The 19,992-nt window shown below is 54.4% G+C and overlaps 1 protein-coding gene across 1 annotated transcript in view; it reads left to right on the top strand.

Annotated features, from left to right (window-relative positions):
* Nucleotides 1-205: 205 nt before the first annotated feature.
* The window catches only part of GTF2IRD1 (GTF2I repeat domain containing 1), a 96,976-nt gene continuing 77,189 nt past the window's right edge, over nt 206-19,992 (top strand). The window contains exons 1-7 of the mRNA XM_011960588.1: nt 206-330; nt 5,229-5,370; nt 7,926-8,081; nt 10,609-10,792; nt 11,863-12,173; nt 13,609-13,698; nt 16,765-16,848. Of these exons, the coding sequence (XP_011815978.1) occupies nt 208-330; nt 5,229-5,370; nt 7,926-8,081; nt 10,609-10,792; nt 11,863-12,173; nt 13,609-13,698; nt 16,765-16,848 (1,090 nt within the window). The 5' untranslated portion in view covers nt 206-207. The remainder of the gene's footprint in view (nt 331-5,228; nt 5,371-7,925; nt 8,082-10,608; nt 10,793-11,862; nt 12,174-13,608; nt 13,699-16,764; nt 16,849-19,992) is intronic.

Genomic DNA, 19,992 nt, shown 5'->3' with positions numbered 1-19,992 from the left:
GAGTTACCCTGTCACCTGTGCCCAGGCCTGTGCAGGCTCTAATCCCATCACACATAAAGCCCTTGGACCCAGTGAAGGTCAGCCCTGGATACAGAGGCAGCCCTGGGAGTCCGGGGGTCACGTGGATTGGGGTGGGCAGGTACCACATGAGCCAAGTCCCCTGCCTTGTGCCCACCACCACTGCCTCCTCCCTCCCAACAGGCGACCATGGCCTTGCTGGGCAAGCGCTGTGACGTCCCCGCCAACGGCTGCGGACCCGACCGCTGGAACTCTGCCTTCACCCGCAAAGACGAGATCATCACCAGCCTCGTGTCTGCCTTAGACTCCATGGTGAGTGTCCCCACCCGCCCAGGAGGAGGGGACGGGGTGAGCATCCCCGCTTGCCTTGCAGCTCAAGTCCTACCTCAGCCACTCGAAGGAGCTTTCACTGACCTGAGCCTCAGTTTATCTGACTGCAGCTAGGGCCACCCACGATGCCTGCGTTAAGGGTGGGAGACTTCAGTGAGATCCAGTACATAAAAATCTAGCCCTGGGGCCAGGCGCGGTGGCTCACGCCTGTAATCCTAGCACTTTGGGAGGCTGGGGCGGGCGGATCACGAGGTCAGGGGTTCGAGACCAGCCTGGCCAATATGGTGAAACCTCATCTCTACTAAAGATACAAAAAATTAACTGGGTGTAGTGGTGGGTGCCTGTAATCCCAGCTACTCAGGAGGCTGAGGCAGGAGAATTGCTTGAACCTGGGAGGCGGAGGTTGCAGTGAGCCGAGGTCGCGCCATTGCACTCCAGCCTGGGTAACAGGGCAAGACTCCGTCTCAGAAAAAAAATCTATCCCTGGAGTAAACAGTGGCTCCCAGCCCTCGTCCCCTTGTCCCTTTACCCCTCTTGCCATTCCCACTTTGTCCCTGGAATGAACCACATGCCTGTCTCCTAGCAGGTCATCTGAGGGATAACGTCTGGGAAGGCATTCATTAGAAAGATGTAATCCCCAACATTAAAGCAAGAGTTCTAACTGCATCTCGGGCGGGAAGAGATAAACCAGGCTTTGTATAATATGGCGCTACTGCCTACATACCTAGACCTATAGTAATTTATCCCAAATGAGGACAGGACATCATAGTATCATTTTCCTCCAGCCTTTTCCTGGCGGGAGGTTCTGTGATGCAAGTGTTTAAAAAAAATCTGGCCCAGCACGGTGGCTTACACCTGTAATCCCAGCACTTTTAGGGGCCGAGGTGGGTGGATCACTTAGGGTCAGGAGTTCGAGACCAGCCTGGCCAACATGGCAAAATCCCATCTCTACTAACAATACAAAAATTAGCCGGGCGTGGTGGTGCACGCCTGTAATCCCAGCTATTTGGGAGGCTGAGGCAGGAGAATCATTTGAACCCTGGAAGTGGAGGTTGCAGTGAGCAGAGATCACACCACTGCACTCCTGCCTGGGCAACAGAGGGGGGACTCCATCTCAAAAAAAATAAATAAATAAAAATAAATAAATTAGACTGGCATAGTGGCACATGCCTGTAATCCCGCCTACTCAGGAGGATGAGGCAGGACAATTGCTTGAACCTGGGAGGCGGAGGTTGCAGCAAGCCGAGATCGCGCCACTGCATTCCAGCCTGGGCAACAGAGTGAGACTCTCAATTTAAATAAATTTTTTTTAATGAAAATAAAGTTAAATTAAAAACCTGTCTAACATCAGTTAGCTGCATCCCTGCATTTTAGGATGATAAAGCGCAGAGAGGGTAGGACCTTGCCCAAAGTCACACAGCATGACCAGTTGTTTGGTTTTTTTTTTTGAGATGGAGTCTCACTCTGTCACCCAGGCTGGAGTGTAGTAACGCAAACTCGGCTCACTGCACCCTCCGCCTCCCAGGTTCAAGCAATTCTGCTTCAGCCTCCGGAGTAGCTGGGACTACAGGCATCCGCCACCACACATGGCCAGCTAAGTTTTGCACTTTTAGTAGAGACAGGGTTTCACCATATTGGCCAGGATGGTCACAATCTCTTGACCTCGTGATCCACCCACATCAGCCTCTCAAAGTGTTGGGATTACAGGCGTGAGCCACTGCACCTGGCCCAGCAAGACCAGGTTTTAAAGTGAGCTTCTGCGTACAAAGTCTCCCCGAAAAACAAAGGACCTCCTTCAAGCTATTCCTGCCATAGGTGGCTCAAGGGCTGCTTAGGCGGTGTTTGGGGCAGTGGTGGGAGACACCCCTGGAAAAGTGACTAGGCGCCACACTCTCTCCATAACGACCCCTCCCCTATGCAGAGTGACCCTCATGAGGAGGGGGCCCCAGGAGCTCAGCCCTGTGTCCTGAAGCACTGTGAGCTTGGCAGTGGTGGAAGTGTGGCTGATGTGGGCAGTGATGGGCGATCCCATGGCCACTAGCTACCTGTGGCTATTTGCAATTTTTTTTTTTTTTTGGAGAGTTTTGCTCTGTTGCCCAGACTGGAGTGCAGTGGCGCAATCTTGGCTCACTGCAACGTCCACCTCCTGGGCTCAAGTGATTCTCCTGCCTCAGCCTCCCGAGTAGCTGGGATTACAGGCATGCGCCACCACGCCTGGCTAATTTTTTGTATTTTTAGTAGAGACAGGGTTTCACCATGTCTCTACTAGCCAGGCCGGTCTCAAACTCCTGACCTCGGTGATCCACCTTCCTCAGCCTCCCAAAGTGCTGGGATTACAGGCATGAGCCACTGCGCCTGATTCATTTAAATTCTAATTAGTTAAAATGAAATAAATAACTCAGTTGTTCAGTTGCACCAGCCTCATTTTACGTGCTCAGCAGTCAGAAGTGGCTGGTGTCTACGGATTGGACAGTGCAGAGGTAGAATATGTTCATTGTCATAGAAAGTTACACTGGATCGGCCAGGCACAATGGCTCACGCGTATAATCCCAGCACCCTGAGAGGCTGAGTGGGGCAGATCACTTGAGGCCAGGACTTTGAGATCAGCCTGGCCAACATGGTGAAACTCCATCTCTACTGAAAATACAAAAATTAGCTGGGCATGGTGGTGCACGCCTGTGGTCCTAGCTATTCGGGAGGCTGAGGCAGGAGAATTGCCTGAGTCTGGGAGGCGGAGGTTGCAGTGAGCCAAGGTCGTGCCACTGCACTCCAGCCTGGGTGGCACAGCAAGACTTTCTATCAAAAAAAAAAAAGGCCGGGCGCGGTGACTCAAGCCTGTAATCCCAGCACTTTGGGAGGCCGAGACGGGCGGATCACGAGGTCAGGAGATCGAGACCATCCTGGCTAACACAGTGAAACCCCGTCTCTACTAAAAATACAAAAAACTAGCTGGACGAGGTGGTGGGCACCTGTAGTCCCAGCTACTCGAGAGGCTGAGGCAGGAGAATGGCGTGAACCCAGGAGGCGGAGCTTGCAGTGAGCTGAGATCCGGCCACTTCCCTCCAGCCTGGGCGACAGAGTGAAACTCTGTCTCAAAAAAAAAAAAAAAAAAGTTCTACTAGGTAGCAGTGGTCTAGTGAGTGTATCAGAACCTCCCTGGAGGAGCACGTGACCCTCTAGTTATCCTAGCGGTATGAACAAGACAGGCTCCCCCTGTCCCTGGGCCTTTTTAGGGCTTCCTGAGGGACCCTCAGGGGACAATGACATTTGCTTAGCAGTGACTTAAGTCCAGCCTCCTCCAAATGCCAGGGTCTTTTGGTGGCCTGTATGGAGGGTGGACTGAAGGGATGTGCCTTCGTCACCCGCCCCCAATCTCAGATCCTCTTCCCCACCAGCTCTGGGTGCCTTTAGGTGGGTGAGTTTTCTGCCCCGGTCTCGGCGTCTTCAGCTGAGCAGTGACTGTGGCATGAAGCAGCTCTTTCAGCTGTGATGGATGAGAAACAGCTGGATTTATTTGTTTTATTTTTTGTTAATACTCTACAGTGTTCCACGCAGAAACGGAACAGCAAGCTTTTGTTTTCATCTTAGAAGAAAATGAATGCCCTGTGTTTTAATTTTCCAGTAGGGACCCTGGAGGACAGACCTCCTGGCCCCACGCCGCCTGCACCTTCCTAACCAGAACGATTCCAGGCTGGGGCTGGCACCATAGGCCAGATGATGGCCCAGAGAGGTTACCTGTCCCAGGCCACACAGCACAGAACTGCAATTGGAAGCCAGACTCTATAGCTGCCAGCACTACCTGACTCAGATGAAAACCAGCATTTATTCGGCACAACTGCTTGCTACAGGCTTCACAATCAGGGTTTTCCTGGTGGGGTGGGTCATAGAGCTCAGATGCTGGTGGTCTCGGTTGCAGGGACCCCCCCATATTAAGGCCTCTGTGCTATGGGGCTGCAGACCTCGACTCTGAGGCCATGAGGATAGCCAGCTCCGTGTTTACCCATATAGGATGTCCCAGTTTAGAGATCTTTTCCCCCAACCATTGAATCCCCATACCCAAGGCCAGTGGCACTGTGGAACTAGGCTGTTTCTCCCCAATTCTACAGACGTGGAAACTGGCCAGGCACAGTGGCTGACACCTGTAATCCCAGCACTTTGGGAGGCTGAGATGGGCACATCACCTGAGGTCAGGAGTTTGAGACCAGTCTGGCCAACATGGTGCAACCCCATCTCTCCTTATGATACAAAAATTAGTGAGGCATGGTGGCGGGCGCCTGTAGTCCCAGTTACTTCACAGGCTGAGGCAGGAGAATCGCTTGAACCTGGGAGGCAGAGGTTGCAGTGAACCAAGACTGCGCCACTGCACTCCAGCCTGGGCGACAGAGTGAGACTGTGTCTCAAAAAAACAAAACAAAACAGATGTAGAAACTGGAGCCCAGAGGAGGGACATGACTGACTCAAGTCCCACAGCAGAAACGACCAAAGTGGGAATACAGCCCCAGTCTGTCCAATCCCCCCCACCTTTCCTGCCGTTCTTCCCACCCCCTCCTCATCCAGGACTTGAGAGGGGCCAAGAGAACGCAGCATGGCATTGTCCCTGGGGCTGGGGCTAAGGTGGGCTTACCCCAAGGAGGAGGATCTTGGAGGGAGGAGCAGAGGACACTTGTCCTCCTCCAGCCCCCCCATCGCCAATCCCTGGAGGGCCATTCATTCAGTCGCACTACAGAATCTGAGACCAAGAACAGTAGAGGGACCGTCTGTCCCTGGAGCTGCTGCTGAGGTCTCAGGCAGCTGGGAGCTAACATCCCACTCCCAAAGTGGGTACTAGAGGTGTTTGGAGTGGGGAGCCCTTCCACTCACACACCCTGCTCTTCCCACAGTGCTCAGCGCTGTCCAAACTGAACGCCGAGGTGGCCTGTGTCGCCGTGCACGATGAGAGCGCCTTCGTGGTGGGCACGGAGAAGGGGAGAATGTTCCTGAATGCCCGGAAGGAGCTACAGTCAGATTTCCTCAGGTTCTGCCGTGAGTACCCCAGGGCTCCAGAGGGCCGGGCCCGCCATTCTTCGAGGGCAGGAGCTCTGGCCCGTCTCTGAATCCCCAACCCTGTCCAGCCAGGGTGGCGGTGTGTGGGGGATGAACCTAACAAGCAAGGTTGTCTGAGATTCCCAATGCGGTGTTATTGAGGCAGCCATGGTTTTTGTTGGAATCATTCCGCAGCCCCTGAGTTGACAGAGACTGGCTGGGTGAACCCCAGGGTAGGCCAGAGCCAGCCACTTCCATCTGCCTTTTCCAGATGGGGACACCAAGGCCCAAGGCTGCTCAGTTCTTCCTCTTAAATATGTATTTCTGAGCACAAGGACCAAATATACTTATTCCAACACAATTTTTTTTTTTTTTTTTAATGAGACAGAGTCTCCCTCTGTCACCCGGGCTGGAGTGCAGTGGCACAATTTTGGCTCACTGCAACCTCTGCTTCCCAGGTTCAAGTGATTCTCCTGTCTCAGCTTCCCCAGTAGCTGGGATTACAGGCACCCACCACCACGCCCGACTAATTTTGTATTTTTAGTAGAGATGGGGTTTCACCATGTTGACCAGGCTGGTCTCGAACTCCTGACCTCAAGTGACCCGCCCACCTCAGTCTCCCAAAGTGCTGTGATTACAGATGTGAGCCGCCGCGCCTGGCCATATTCCAATAAGATTTATTGATCGCCTGCTGTGCATGGCATCTTTTCTGATGCTAACTCACCTACCCTGACATCAACCTGAGGAGGCAGGCACTGTCATTGCTATAGTGACAGTTAACATCTTAGGCCAGGTGCAGTGGCTCATGTCTGTAGTCCTAGCACTTCAGGAGGCTGAAATGGGAGAATCACTTGAGCCCAGAAATTGGAGACCAGCCTGGGCAACATAGCAAGACCCCTGTCTCTACAAAAAATTTAAAAATTAACCACGCTTGATGGTGCACACCTGTAGTCCCAGTACAGCAAGGCATGGATGGGACCAGGCACGGTGGCTTACGCCTGTAATCCCAGCACTTTGGGAGGGTGAGGCAGGAGGAACACTTGAGCCTGGGAGTTTAAGGCTGCAGTGAGCTACGATGGCACCACTGCACTCCAGCCTGGGTGACAGTGAGACCCCATCTCAAAAGAACCATGGTATAGCATGAGGTTAAGAGAACGGGCCGCCTGGGTCCACAACTGCTGTGCCTCAACCCACTCGTCTGTGAAAGGCGAGAACGGATGGGTCTGAGGGTTAAACGAATTTGTACCCGGCAAGCATTTAGGACAGTGTCTGGCACTGGGTTCACACTCAATAGACACCAGCTGTTGTTGCTATTATTGGTATTCGCATCACACCCCTAAGATCAGCTGTTTCAGGGAAGGGCATCCCCCAGCGCTGGGCCTATCATTACTGGGGTGCAGCTGCGTCCCCAGTAATGTCCCCAGCCAGCCCCCCACCCCACTCAGCCTTCAGAGCCTAGACCTTCCCCGGGGCCAGAATGGGGGACTGGGCCGAGTAGAGTGGACAGCAGCAGGTCCTGTGGCACCCTAGCCTCCCAGAGCCTGAGGCGGTGCACCTGGCTTCTAGAGCCAGGCAGAGCCGCTATTTATAGCACCAGGAACTCGGCTGGTTTATTTCAAGCTCTGCAGATCCCAGAGGAGAACAGGCTCCAAGCTGGGAGGGGGCCACGGGCCCCTCCTCCCATCTCCTTTCCAGTGCAGCTTCTAGAACATTCCCGAAAGATCTACCAACACTCTCCGGTCCCCACTCTGGCCCAGCCTGGGGCACAGAAAACGGGGGCATAGATTGGTCAAGACGGTGTTGGTGTCAGGGCACAGAAAGGCATGGATGGGGCCAGGCACGGTGGCTCACGCCTGTAATCCCAGCACTTTGGGGGGACAAGGCGGGCGGATCACCTGACGTCAGGAGTTCGAGACCAGCCTGGCCAACATGATGAGATCCCATATCTACTAAAAATACAAAAATTAGTTGGACATGGTGGTGGGCGCTTGTAATCCCAGCTACTCGGGAGACTGAGGCAGGGGAATCACTTAAACCCTGGAGGTGGAGGTTGTAGTGAGCCGAGATTGTGCCACTGCACTCCAGCCTGGGCGACAGAGTGGACTCCGTCAAAAAAAAGAAAGAAAGAGAGAGAGAGAGAGGGAGGGAGGGATGGAGGGAGGGAAAAAGAGAAAGAGAGAGAGAGAGGGAGAGAGAGAGAGAAAGAGACAGATGGAACGTTCATGGAACCTCTGTTCTGAGCTGGAATAGCTGGCCTCCCACGAGCATTCACAGACGGAGGCTCAGAGAGAGAAGGGACTTACCCAAGGTCACACAGCAAATTAGAGGTGACCAGAGGTGAGGCCCAGCCCTGGCCAGGCAATGGGAACCCCGGCCCTCAGTGGGGTGGTTGGGATAGGGCTTGCACACTCATTAATTCTTCATTCATTCATTCACTTGTGTATCACATTGTGTGCCAGTCTCCACGGCTCAGCACAGGGCAGAGACATCCCCGCTCGAAGGCCGGGTGGTGAGATGGGTGTTCACTGTGGCCTCACGTGCTCTGTGTCCCACAGGAGGGCCCCCGTGGAAGGATCCAGAGGCAGAACACCCCAAGAAGGTGCAGCGGGGTGAGGGTAGCGGCCGGAGCCTCCCTCGGTCCTCCCTGGAACACGGCTCAGATGTGTACCTTCTGCGGAAGATGGTAGAGGAGGTGTTTGATGTTCTTTATAGTAAGATCCTTCCTCATTCCATTTGGGGGCCCCAGGGAGGGTGGGAGCCTGGGTCCCCACCCAGCAGAGGGGGCCCCCTCCTGTCCCACTACGGGCCCTGGGCAAAGCCGGACCCCAAGGCATGGAGGTACTGGCTACCCTAGCCCTTCCTCATCTCTGCATTCCCAGACACAGACGTTCTACTCCAGCCGTTTTCCCAAACCTCCATCCCCACTGTCCCTGCCCTGGCTCAAGTCATGCCACCTCTTGCCTAGAAATAGCCCCAGGCTTGCCACAGTCTCCCTGCCTCTCCACACCTGCCCTGCCACCAAGGGCATCTTCTCAAAGCACAAGTCTAACCATGAATGAAGCTCTTGCCTCCACAGCCTTCGGGGGCTCCCCGTCAGCCCTGAGCATGGCACAGGGGCCCACACACTCATCCTCATCCCCTCTATACCTTCTTCTCCCACTAGGTGACAGGGCCCTACTGACCTCCCTGCAGAACCACTTCCTGTTCTCCAGCACTCGCTGGTTCCTTTCACATGCCCTGGCCTTCGCGCTGTTGCATCTTTTGAGACTGCCTTTCCCCTCCTCTGTCTGGCGGACACCCGCGTGCCACTGAGGCTCTGCTCCTGGAAGCCCCCTCACAGTGGGTTTAGGCCCCTCTCTTGGCACCCACAGTGCCGTGTCCCCTCACCAGCCCAGGAGCTCTCCAGGGTCAGGGGCTATGTCTGCCCTTTCTAGCTGTCTCCAGCCTGCAGTTCAGAGCCCAGCAACAGCAGGTACTCGGAGAATGTTTGTTGAATGACTAAGTGAAGGCTAATTGCTCAGCCACGTCTTTCCTGCAGGGAGAGGAGAACTGGCCTCCCTTGGGAAGCGTCAGGTTGCAGAGGGCCTCAGGGCCCCAGTGGTGGCCTTCACACGCCCTGGGAAACCTTGGGCAGGTCCCTTTGGCCCTCAGGGTCCCATCTCATTCATTTCTGATTTGGCTTTATCCCTTCTCCTACCGTGGCCTTTGGTTTTATGGAGCAGAGGTCTGCGAGGAAACTTCTGGTGTTCTTGTGTCAGGAGGAGGGGTACTCAGAGGCCCTAGGGGGTCACGCTGGCCACCCTGGGATGGGGGACTTGCCACGCATGGTTGACTGTACCCCTGTCGACACTTTTGCCAGCTGCAGGGCCCATGCACAGAGTCCCCCTCACCCCTGCCCACCTTGCCCTGGCCCCCCTTGTCCACTTGGGGCAGAATTCAAGGAGGCTATGAGAGGATGAGCCTCCTGGTTCCGGGTGGGGCTGCAGTCTGGAGGTGACAACAGATATCCCAGTGCCCAGTCCTCAGTCCCCAGTCCCCAGCCTGCCTCCCCTCATCTGTGCCCCCCCAACCCCCATCTTTGTTCCTGCGCCTTCTCAGTCTGTCTCTGCCTCCTCTCTCCCATCTTTTTCTTTTGTTGTTGTTTTGAGATGAAGTTTCGCTCTTGTTGCCCAGGCTGGAGTGCAGTGGCGCGATCTCGGCTCACTGCAACCTCCACCTCCTGGGTTCAAGCCTCCTGAGTAGCTGGGATTACAGGCGCATGCCATCACACCCAGCTAATTTTTGTATTTTTAGTAGAGATGGGGTTTCACCATGTTGGCCAGGCTGGTCTCAAACTTCTGACCTCAAGTGATCCACCTGCCTTGGCCTCCCAAAGTGCTGGGATTGCAGGCGTGAGCCACCGTGCCCAGCTTGTCTCGTCTTTTTCTGAATCCCCTATTTTTGCTCCCTCTCCACTTCCTCTTCTTACTTTCTCTCCCCTCCCTCAGTCTCTCTCCCTTCCTCCCTACACCTTTTTCTTCTTCTTCTTTTTTTTTTTTTTGAGATGGATTCTCGTTCTGTCACCCAGGCTGGAGTGCAGTGGCATGATCTCAGCTCCCTACAACCCGCCTCCTGGGTTCAAGCGATTCTCCTGCCTCAGCCTCCGGAGCAGCTGGGATTACAGATGCCCACCACCACGCCCGGCTAATTTTTGTAGTTTTAGTAGAGACGGGGTTTCCTCATGTTGGCCAGGCTGTCCTCGAACTCCTGGCCTCAAGTGATCCTCCCGCCTCAGCCTCCCAAAATGCTGGGATGACAGGCATGAGCCACCGTGCCCGACCCTTACAGCTTCTTCCTTGCAGTCTGGCTCATGCAAGTGCCCGCTTCTCCGTCTCTTCTGCCCTCTTTACTCTCACCGGATTGTCTCTCTCTGCTCTGTCCTCTGGGCCCTTGTAGTCCCCGGTTTCCCTTCCAGCCAGGTGCCCAAGTGGAGAGGGGCTTGGCCAGGGAGGGCAGCAGGGATCCCCTCTCGGTGGGGGAGCCCCAGCCCCCCACATGCAGACAAGGGGGCCTTGTCCACAGCATCCACCCCTAGCCTGCAGGCAGTTATTCTGCACAAAGTCTGCAGTTATGAGGGGTCCATGGGAACCCCACACCAAGGGGAGCCACTCAACACTGCCCCCACTCTGGGGCACAGCAGCCCCGACTCCAGCCTGGCTGCCCTCTCATACCAGGCCCCTCTCCTGGACTCCCCTACAGGCGAGGCCCTGGGAAGGGCCAGCGTGGTGCCGCTGCCCTACGAGAGGCTGCTCAGGGAGCCAGGGCTGCTGGCTGTACAGGGGCTGCCAGAGGGCCTGGCCTTCCGGAGGCCGGCTGAGTATGACCCCAAGGCCCTCATGGCCATCCTGGAACATAGCCACCGCATCCGCTTCAAGCTCAAGAGGTGAGTGAGGCAGCTGGCCCGGGGCTGGGCCGGGGCCGGGGGCTGGAGGCCACTTGGCCAGAGGGGAAGGGACTTGAGATGCCCATGGGGGACCCTGGTGCTGAAAGCTCCTAGTCTGATGGTGGAGGTGAAGTGAAAGCGAAATCATAGAACAGGATCTAAGCTGGGTCATTAAGCCTTGAAGTCTTCCCGGGGAAGTTGCATTGCAGAGAGACTGGAAGAGACATGACTTGGGACAAAATAGCACCAATGTGATTGGGCACAGTAGCTCACACCTGTAATCTCAGCACTTTGGGAGGCTGAGGTGAGAGGATCACTTGAGGCCAGGAGTTTGAGACCAGGAGTTTGAGACCAGCCTGGGCAACATACCAAGACCCTGCCAAAAAAAAAAAAAAATACCCAGGTGTGTTGGTACACACCTGTCATCTCAGCTGTTCAGGAGGCTGAGGCAGGAGGATTGCTTGAGCCCAGGAGTTTGAGGATGCAGTGAGCTGTGATTGCATCACTGCACTCCAGCATGGGCAATAAAGCAAGACCCTGTCTCTTAAAAATTTTTTTAAAATGTGGCATTTTAGGTGTCAGAAGTGGGAGAACCATGTCCTGTGCTTGCTCAGGTTGTAAATCTGGGGTTAATTAGGGACCTAGGGGAGATTAGGTTGTTGAGGCTGGTCTGAGGCAGTACCAATTGTCAGGAGAGCCAGGAAGGCAGCCTGAGGGCTTAAGGTTGAGCCCATCTCTGCTAGGCACCCCAGGCAATGCAGAGGCAGGGAAGGGGAGGGGAGCATCAAGAGATGGGAGGCAATCAATTGCACCTGGCAGGATCTGATCAGTGAATTGGAGCAGAGGGGCAGGGCCCAGGTCCTCCAGTGGCCTAGCTCTGTGGCCCTGGGCACACCATTCCCACCTCTGAGCCTGCATCCCCACTTGTAAAGTGGAAGGGCAGCTCCTGTCCTGCCCTCTTACAGGGCTGTTATGTTCTGCAGAGGGTGGGGATGCAGGGTTGTGGGGGAAGAGCTGCAACATGTGAAACAGATGTACAAAGCTGTCCATGTGTCCTCTCCTTTACTCAGGCCACTTGAGGATGGCGGGCGGGACTCAAAGGCCCTGGTGGAGCTGAATGGTGTCTCCCTGATACCCAAGGGGTCACGGGACTGTGGCCTGCATGGCCAGGCCCCCAAGGTGCCACCCCAGGACCTGCCCCCCACCGCCGCCTCCTCCTCCATGGCCAGCTTCCTGTACAGCACGGCGCTCCCCAACCACACCATCCGAGAGCTCAAGCAGGAGGCACCTTCCTGCCCCCTTGCCCCCAGCGACCTGGGTCTGAGTCGGCCCATGCCAGAGCCCAAGTCCACTGGTGCCCAAGACTTCTCCGACTGTTGTGGTAACATTGCTGCTGGGATCTCCAAGTCTAGGGGGTGGGACAGAGGTCACTCATGCATGGGACATCCTCCCAGGGCAGGTCAGGATGCCTGGGCCCTCTTAGGTTGGAAAGAGCCATGTCTGGGCATGGGGGTGGGACTGGACAGATGCTGTCCTAGCGGAGACCCCTTGGACCTTGAGTCTCTGCTCAGCCATCTGTGAATGATGTCCTTGGCCTTGGACTAAGAGACACCTGCAAGGACTCCCTGGGTCTCAGCTACTCAGGAGGCTGAGGCAGGAGGATCAACTGAGCCCATGAATTTGAGGCTGCGTTGAGCTATGATTGCATACCTCTGCACTCCAGACTGGGTGACAGCACAACTCTGTCTCAAAAAAAAAAAAGAACCAGCGATATTTCAGGTGTCAAAAGTGGGAGATCCACGTCACATGCTATAAAGGAAGTTAGCAGACTAGTCATCCCCATGCATTCAGTGAGGACCCGCTCCAATTCAGTGAGCACCCACTGCATACCCAGCCTGATTAAGGGCACTGGGGGAAGTAGGTCCTGGGGTGGACAGGACAAAAGGAACAGTTGCAGGTGAGAGAAGCACCTGGATTCATATCCTGGCTCGTCTACTTAGTGGCTATGCATCCTGGGGCAAATCTCTCGCTCTCAACCTCAGTTTCTTCCTCTATAAAATGGGAATGCTAGCATTACCTGCTTCCCAGAAGTGTTATCATGATTAAAGGATAGATCGGTGGCAGTAGCATCTCCTGAGAGAGGGTTAGAAATGCATATTCTCAGGTCCCACTGCCGTCCTGCTGAATCTGAAGCTCTGGAGATGGGACCCAGTAGTCTTTTTGGACAACTCTGCCAAGTGGTTCCAATGTGCTCAAGTTTGAGAGTTGCTGTATTAAAGCACTGGGTCTGGCCAGGTGTACCTTTAATTCCAGCAATTTGGGAGGCTGAGGCAGAAGGATTGCTTGAGCCCAGGAGTTCAAGACCAGCCTGGGTAACATAGCAAGATCCTATCTCTACCTAAAAAAAAAAAAAAATGCACTTGGGTCTGGGTCTAATGCTTGGCCTGTAGTAGGTGCTTGTAAGTTATATATATTCATATTACTAGTATTATTATAAGGGGGGAAAAAAGTCCAAATATGTGGGCTGACCAGGGCTTCGAGCTTATACACATAAAACAAGTGTTCTTACCTGGAAAAGGTGACCTCCGACATCCCTTTCTTGTTAATCTGGCTTTTGGCTAGCAGATTCTGGTACAGAATGTCTTAGGCCTCTGGTCAGGGACCTTGCCTTGAGTTTGTGATCACAGGAATCAGTTCTGGGGTCTCCCTGACAGATGAGGCTGTTACCCCAGAGCCAGGGCCTATACACTGGGGCCAGATCTGGGGAACCCTCTTGGGGCCCACCTGGAACCCATTTCCTTCTCTCCCTTGTCCAGGACAGAAGCCCACTGGGCATGGTGGGCCTCTCATCCAGAACGTCCATGCCTCCAAGCGCATTCTCTTCTCCATCGTCCATGACAAGTCAGGTAGGACGGCGCCCATGCAGCACCCAGGCCTGAGTGGGAATCTGGGGTTGGAGGTGGTGCTCACTGAAATCGATAACTGTCTCCTGGGTCTTTGTGAGAGAAAGGAGGAACAGCTCTGCTCAAGGGACTGCAGGTAAACTGGGATGTAATAGTTATCTACTGCTGTGTGATAAACTGCCCCAGACTAGGCGTGGTGGCTCATACCTGTAATCCCAGCACTTTGGGAGGCTGAGGCAGGAGGGTTGCTTGAGGCCAGGAGTTTGAGACCAGCTGGGCAATAGAGCAAAACGCTGTCTCTGCAACAAATAAGAAAAATTAGCTGGATGTGGTGGTGCCTATCCTCCGAAGTCCCAGCTACTTGGGAGGCTGTGGCAGGAGGATCACTTGAGCCTGGGAGTTGGAGGCTGCAGTGAGCTGTGATCGCACCACTGCACTCCAGCCTGGGCAACAGTTAGACCCTATCTCTAAAAAAAAGTTACAACAAAAAATAAAATAAATAACCCCAAAACGGAGCTTAAAACATCAAGTGTTTGTTACCTCACAGTTTCTGGGGGTTGGGAATTCAGGACTGACTGAGCTGGGCAGTGCTGGGTCATGGTCTCTCATGAGGATGCAGTCAAGATGTCGGCTGGGGTTGCTGTCATCCAAGAGCTTAACTGGGGCGGGAAGAGATGCTTCTGAGCTCATTCATACAGCTGTTGGTAGGAGGCCTCAGTTCCCCACCATGTGAGCTAGCCTTGACGGGGCTGCTTGAGCATCCTCACAACATGGCCGCCAGTTTCCTCCAGAGTTCTCGATCCAAAAGAGAGGAATGAGGAAGCCACATGGCTTTTATGACCCATCCTTAGAAATTGCTGTCATGTTCTATCTGTTAGAAGCCAGAAACATGATCCAGCCTACCCTCCATGGGAGAGGAATTAAACTCCACCTTTTAAAGGAAGCAATATATTGAATAAAATTTAAAAAAAGATCACACAGAAGTCCTGAGTGTAGCAAAGTGTGGGATTCAGTTATACTAAGAAGGAATGCAGTAGGACTTGCCAGCAGTTTTGCCCTGTGTGGGTCTCAGCCTCACCTCCAGGAAGAGGTTCTGTAAGAAAACCCAGTCCTAGGCCAGGTGCGGTGGCTCACACCTGTAATCCCAGTGCTTTGGGAGGCTAAGGGGGAGGATGGCTTGAGGCCAGAAGTTCTAGACCAGGCCGGGCAAGCTAGTGAGACCCCACGTCTACAGAATTTTAAGAAAGAAAGAAAACCCAGTCCCCTGGGATCAGAATGGAGGCTCCCCCGCCCCCCAAGCCATCCACAACCCAATCTGCCACTGCCCCAAACAAGGTCCAGCCCTGGCAGGGAGGAGACGTGAATGTCCAGATAGAACAGCATCATGACAGGCCCGTGGGCTAGGGCACAAGCTGGGATAGAATCTCACTGGGTTGTCGCAAGCGAGATACTCAGCTTCTTTGAGCCTCAGTTTTCCTATCTGCAAAATGGGAACGATATCTCCGTTTAAAACTTGTCATAAGGAATTAAATAGGAGATTATTATATATATAAAGTACTTAGCACAGATAAGCACTTAACAAATTAAAGTTGTTACTTCTACTGATTACAAATGAACCAACGGTCACTTGTTATTATTCAATCAAGACAGAGGTTTTGAGAGAGAGGCCAGCAGAGCTGAGAGTTTGGGGGAAGCCAACGAGGCCAGTGCTGAGTGAGACCTCAGATGCAGGAGGTACAAGGGTTAGATTCTCAAGATCAAGACTCAGCCCTGCCGGGTGCAGTGTCTCAAGCCTGTAATCCCAGCACTTTGGGAGGCCGAGACGGGCAGATCATGAGGTCAGGAGATCGAGACCATCCTGGCTAACACGGTGAAACCCCCTCTCTACTAAAAAATACAAAAAACTAGCTGGGCGAGGTGGCGGGCGCCTGTAGTCCCAGCTACTCGGGAGGCTGAGGCAGGAGAATGGTGTAAACCCAGGAGGCAGAGCTTGCAGTGAGCTGAGATCCGGCCACTGCACTCTAGCCTGGGCGACAGAGCGAGACTCCGTCTCAAAAAAAAAAAAAAGACTCAGCCAGACATGGTGGCGGGCACCTATAGTCTCAGCTACTCAGGAGGCTGAAGTGGGAGGATCGCTGGAGTCCAAGAGTTGGAGGCTGCTGTGAGCTATGATCACACCACTGCACTCCAGCCTGGGCAACAGAGTGAGACCCCATCTGTAAAAAAGAAAAAACACAGCCGTGACTCATACCTTTCATCATCCCAGCTGCTTGGGAGGCCAAGGCAGGAGGATCACGTGAGCCCAGGAGTTCAAGGCTACAGTGAGCTATGACTGCACCACTGCACACCAGACTGGGCAACAGAGTGAGACCCTGTCTCTATTTTTTTAAAAACATTTAAATTAAAAAATAAAATACTCGATCTCAGGCCGGACACAGTGGCTCACACCTGTAATCCCAGCACTTTGGGAGGCCGAAGCAGGTGGATCACCTGAGGTCAGGAGTTCGAGACCGGCCTGGCCAACATGGTGAAACCCCGTCTCTACTAAAAATACAAAAATTAGCCAGGTGTGGTGGCACACGCCTGTAGTCCCAGCTACTCGGGAGGCTGAGGCAGGAGAATCACTTGAACCCGGGAGGTGGAGGTTGCAGTGAGCTGAGATCACGCCACTGCACTCCAGCCTGGGTGAGAGAGTAAGACACTATCTTAAAAAAAAAGAAAAGAAAAGAAAGAAAAGAAAACTTGACCTCTTTTTATGCTGAAGGGACTGCTTTTCCAGCCTCCTGTATGTCTGGGGCAGGATGGGCTCGGGATGGACAGGCTGAGCCTATTCTGACACCACACCCGTGGGAGAGGCCAGAGACAAATGTTAAGGCAGGAACAGGCAGATGGGGAACCTTCAGAGCACCCTGAATTCGTGTACGGTCTGAGGTGGGAGAGGGTGGAAGGACTGGGGGCTGGGGCCGGCCTTGGGGTCTCTGGGGGTAAAAGCCCAGTGGTCATGGCCGGTGGGGGGCATGTAACCATCCCATGGGGCCCTGCTCACTTGTGCCTCCTGTGTTTTGATAGAGAAGTGGGACGCCTTCATAAAGGAAACCGAGGACATCAACACGCTCCGGGAGTGTGTGCAGATCCTGTTTAACAGCAGATATGGTGAGTGGGCGGCGCGGCCCGCCGTGTGGCCCCAGCAGCCGTGTTGAGCATCTCATTACGTGGCAATCACTCGTGTTCCCCAACACGGCAGCGGGAGCCATATGCTGGCTCCCGCGCGCCGGCAACACTAATGTCATCCGTCGCGGGCTCCTCCTGTCTGGGTAGGGGGTGGTTGTGTCAATATTTCCCTTCCAGATTCTTCAGGGGGCGGAACTGATGGCAAAGCCCCAGACCTGGGCTCAGCGGTGGGGAGCGGGGCAGGTTTGGGGCAGAGATTGCCCATCTGGGGGCCGGGTGCAGTGGCTCATGCCTGTCATCCCAGCGCTTTGGGAAGCCATGGTGGGAGGATCACCAGAGGCCGGGGGTTCAAGACCAGCCTGACCAACATAGTGAGACCTCCCGTCTCTACAAAAAAAAAATTTTAAGCCAGGCTGGGCACAGTGGCTCATGCCTGTAATCCCAGCACTTTGGGAGGCGGAGGTGGGCGGATCACCAGAGGTCAGGAGTTCGAGGCCAGCCTGGCCGACATGCTGGAACCCTGTCTCTACTAAAAATACAAAAATGAACTGGGTGTGGTAAAACACGCCTGTAATCCCAGTTACTCGGATCCTGAGGCATGAGAATCACTGGAACCTGGTGCAGTGAGCCAAGATCTTGGCACTGCACTTCAGCCTGGTGACAGAGTGAGACTCTGTCTCAAAAAATACGAATAAATAAAAAATAAAAATTGGAAGATTAACCACACACCTGAGGTCTTAGCTCCTTGCAGGCTGAGGTGGGAGGATTGCTTGAGCCCGGAAGGTTGGGGCTATAGTGAGGCTATGATTGTAGCCCTGCACTCCAGCCTGGGCGACAGAGCGAGACCCTATCTCTACAAAAAAAACAAACATAACAGATTGCCCATCAGGGGAAGTACCCATAGGCCCAGAAAAATCTGTGTTGGCCTCATGTGCCAGTTCCCCACAGTAACACACCATTTCCTGCCTCCCAGCCTTTACCTGTGCTGTCCCCTCTGCCTGGCACAGCCTTTTCACATTTTAGGGACAAATTCCTAATTGTTCTTTGTCTTGGGAGTCACCTCCTCCAGGAAGCTTTTGGGTCCCCAGCCTGGGCCAGGTAGGCCTGAGTACCCTGATGGTTCCCTCTCTGTGACACCTTGGGAACTTGATACCCCTTGCCTGCCACTGTCTCCCTGAGGGCCAGGACTGCACCCAACCCCTCTCTTTGTCCTTAGCACCCAGGACAGAGTCAGGCTCATAGCAGATGTCAGCCCACCGCACTCTGGAAAGAAAATGCAAGTGGTAGGCGCTGTGGCTCACGCCTGTCATTCCAGCACTTGGGGAGGCCGAGGCGGGTGAATCACTTGAGCTCAAGAGTTCGAGACCAGCCTGGACAACATGGTGAAACCCCGTCTCTACAAAAACACAAACATTAACCGGGCGTGGCATGGTGGCGCGCACCTGTAGTCCTAGCTACTTTGGGAGGCTGAGGCAGGAGAATCACTTGAACATGCGAGGCGGAGGTTGCAGTGAGCCAGGATCACGCCACTGCACTCCATCTAGCCTGGGTGACAGTGAGGCTTTCTCTCAAAAAAAAAAAAAAAAAACAAATCATTAAGAAAAGAATTTAGAAAGAAAAAAAAAGAAGGGAGGATAATTCCAAGGAAGAAAGTCTCAATAGGCTGGGAAGTCAAAGGTGGCTTCATGGACGGGGTGCCCTGTGACCATGGCTGGGGCAGCCTCTGCATGTGGGCTGGGCCTTCTACATTGCGATGGGGCCGAGCAAGACTCTGGAGGCCTTAATGAGGAGCCTGGGATAGCCGGCTGCCTTTGATGTGGCCACGCTCGCCCAGCCAGGCCTCCTCACTCCTCAGAGCTGCAAAGGGCTGTCTGCACCTGCCCCTGAGTCTCTCCCCGCCCCAGGCAGGTGTGAGCCAGGTGGAGGGTGGGGGAGGGAAACCAGGGAGGAGCCAGCTCTGCCTGCCTTGGGAGGGTTCTGCCCAGGCCAGTGTTCTGGCCTGTCCCACGCCCTGGACTTTCCAAAATGCCAAGCCTTTTCCAGATGTCAGTTCCTGAGTCGCATCCAGAGTGTTGGGTGTGGAATGGTCAAGACCTTGTTCCCCATAAAGCCAGAGCTCCCTCTGGGGAGCTGCGCGGGGGAGAAGGCAGCGCCCAGGAGCACTGGGGACCCCCCGGATGGTGGGGACAGGGTCTGGCAGCCCAAGGCATCCCACAGACTGTGGGCGAGCAGCCCCTGCTCCCAGCTCTACCAGCCACCAAATCCGGGTGAACTGGGCCAGTGCGGGTGGTGCAGAGGGGGAAGAAACAGAAACATAAGAATTGGGGGAAACGTGAGGCTTCAGGAAGCCTCAAGGACACGTCCTCTGGGAAGATGCTGGGACCAGGTGAGGGGCCGAGGATGGTGTAAGGTGGCACTGCATGAAGGCAGCCCCTTCCCAAGGGGCAATAGCAGGGTTTGGGTTTGGCCCTCTGTCCACTGAATCTCCCTGCTGCTGAAAAGACAGGCCCCGATAAACCAGATGAACCGGACTGAGACGAATTCACAGGCACTCAAAGGACCAGTCGCTCAAGGGCTGGGGCTGGGGGTGGCTGCTGATGTGGGAGGTGGAGGGGTGTGGGGAGAGATGCCTTGCCAGCTGTTGAGATTTCGAGGGTTTAATTTGACAATGAGCTAAGTGTGACTTCTCCGTGGGATCTGGATGCCAAAGCCACCAACGCAGACCTGGGCCGCTGCGTCAACAGGAAAACAATGTCAGAGGCACCCGAAGGAGGGCCAAGGCAGGGCTGGTGGGAGGTTCAGCTCTGGGTTGGCACTTTATGGCCAGAGAAGCAGGGCTAGGGCAGGGAGGGGCCTGAGGAACAACCAGGAGATATGGGAGCCTGGAGGGAGGACAGTGTGTCCAGGCCCCATCCATGGTCACACGAGGAGGCAAGAGTGAAGTGGATACTCAGGCCAGGGGAAGGGTGACCCGTAAAAGTACTTGCTTAAGGCCAGGAGCGGTAGCTCATGCCTGTAATCTCAGTACTTTGGGAGGCTGAGGCAGGAGGATCACTTGAGCCCAGGAGTTTGAGATCAGCCTGGGCAACATAGCAAGACCCCATCTCTCCAAAAAACACAAAATAA

The sequence above is a fragment of the Colobus angolensis genome, unplaced genomic scaffold (assembly GCF_000951035.1).
Source record: "Colobus angolensis palliatus isolate OR3802 unplaced genomic scaffold, Cang.pa_1.0 Scaffold516, whole genome shotgun sequence".
In the NCBI taxonomy this organism is placed as follows: Eukaryota; Metazoa; Chordata; class Mammalia; order Primates; family Cercopithecidae; genus Colobus; species Colobus angolensis.
This window is presented reverse-complemented; position numbering and strand designations above follow the sequence as displayed.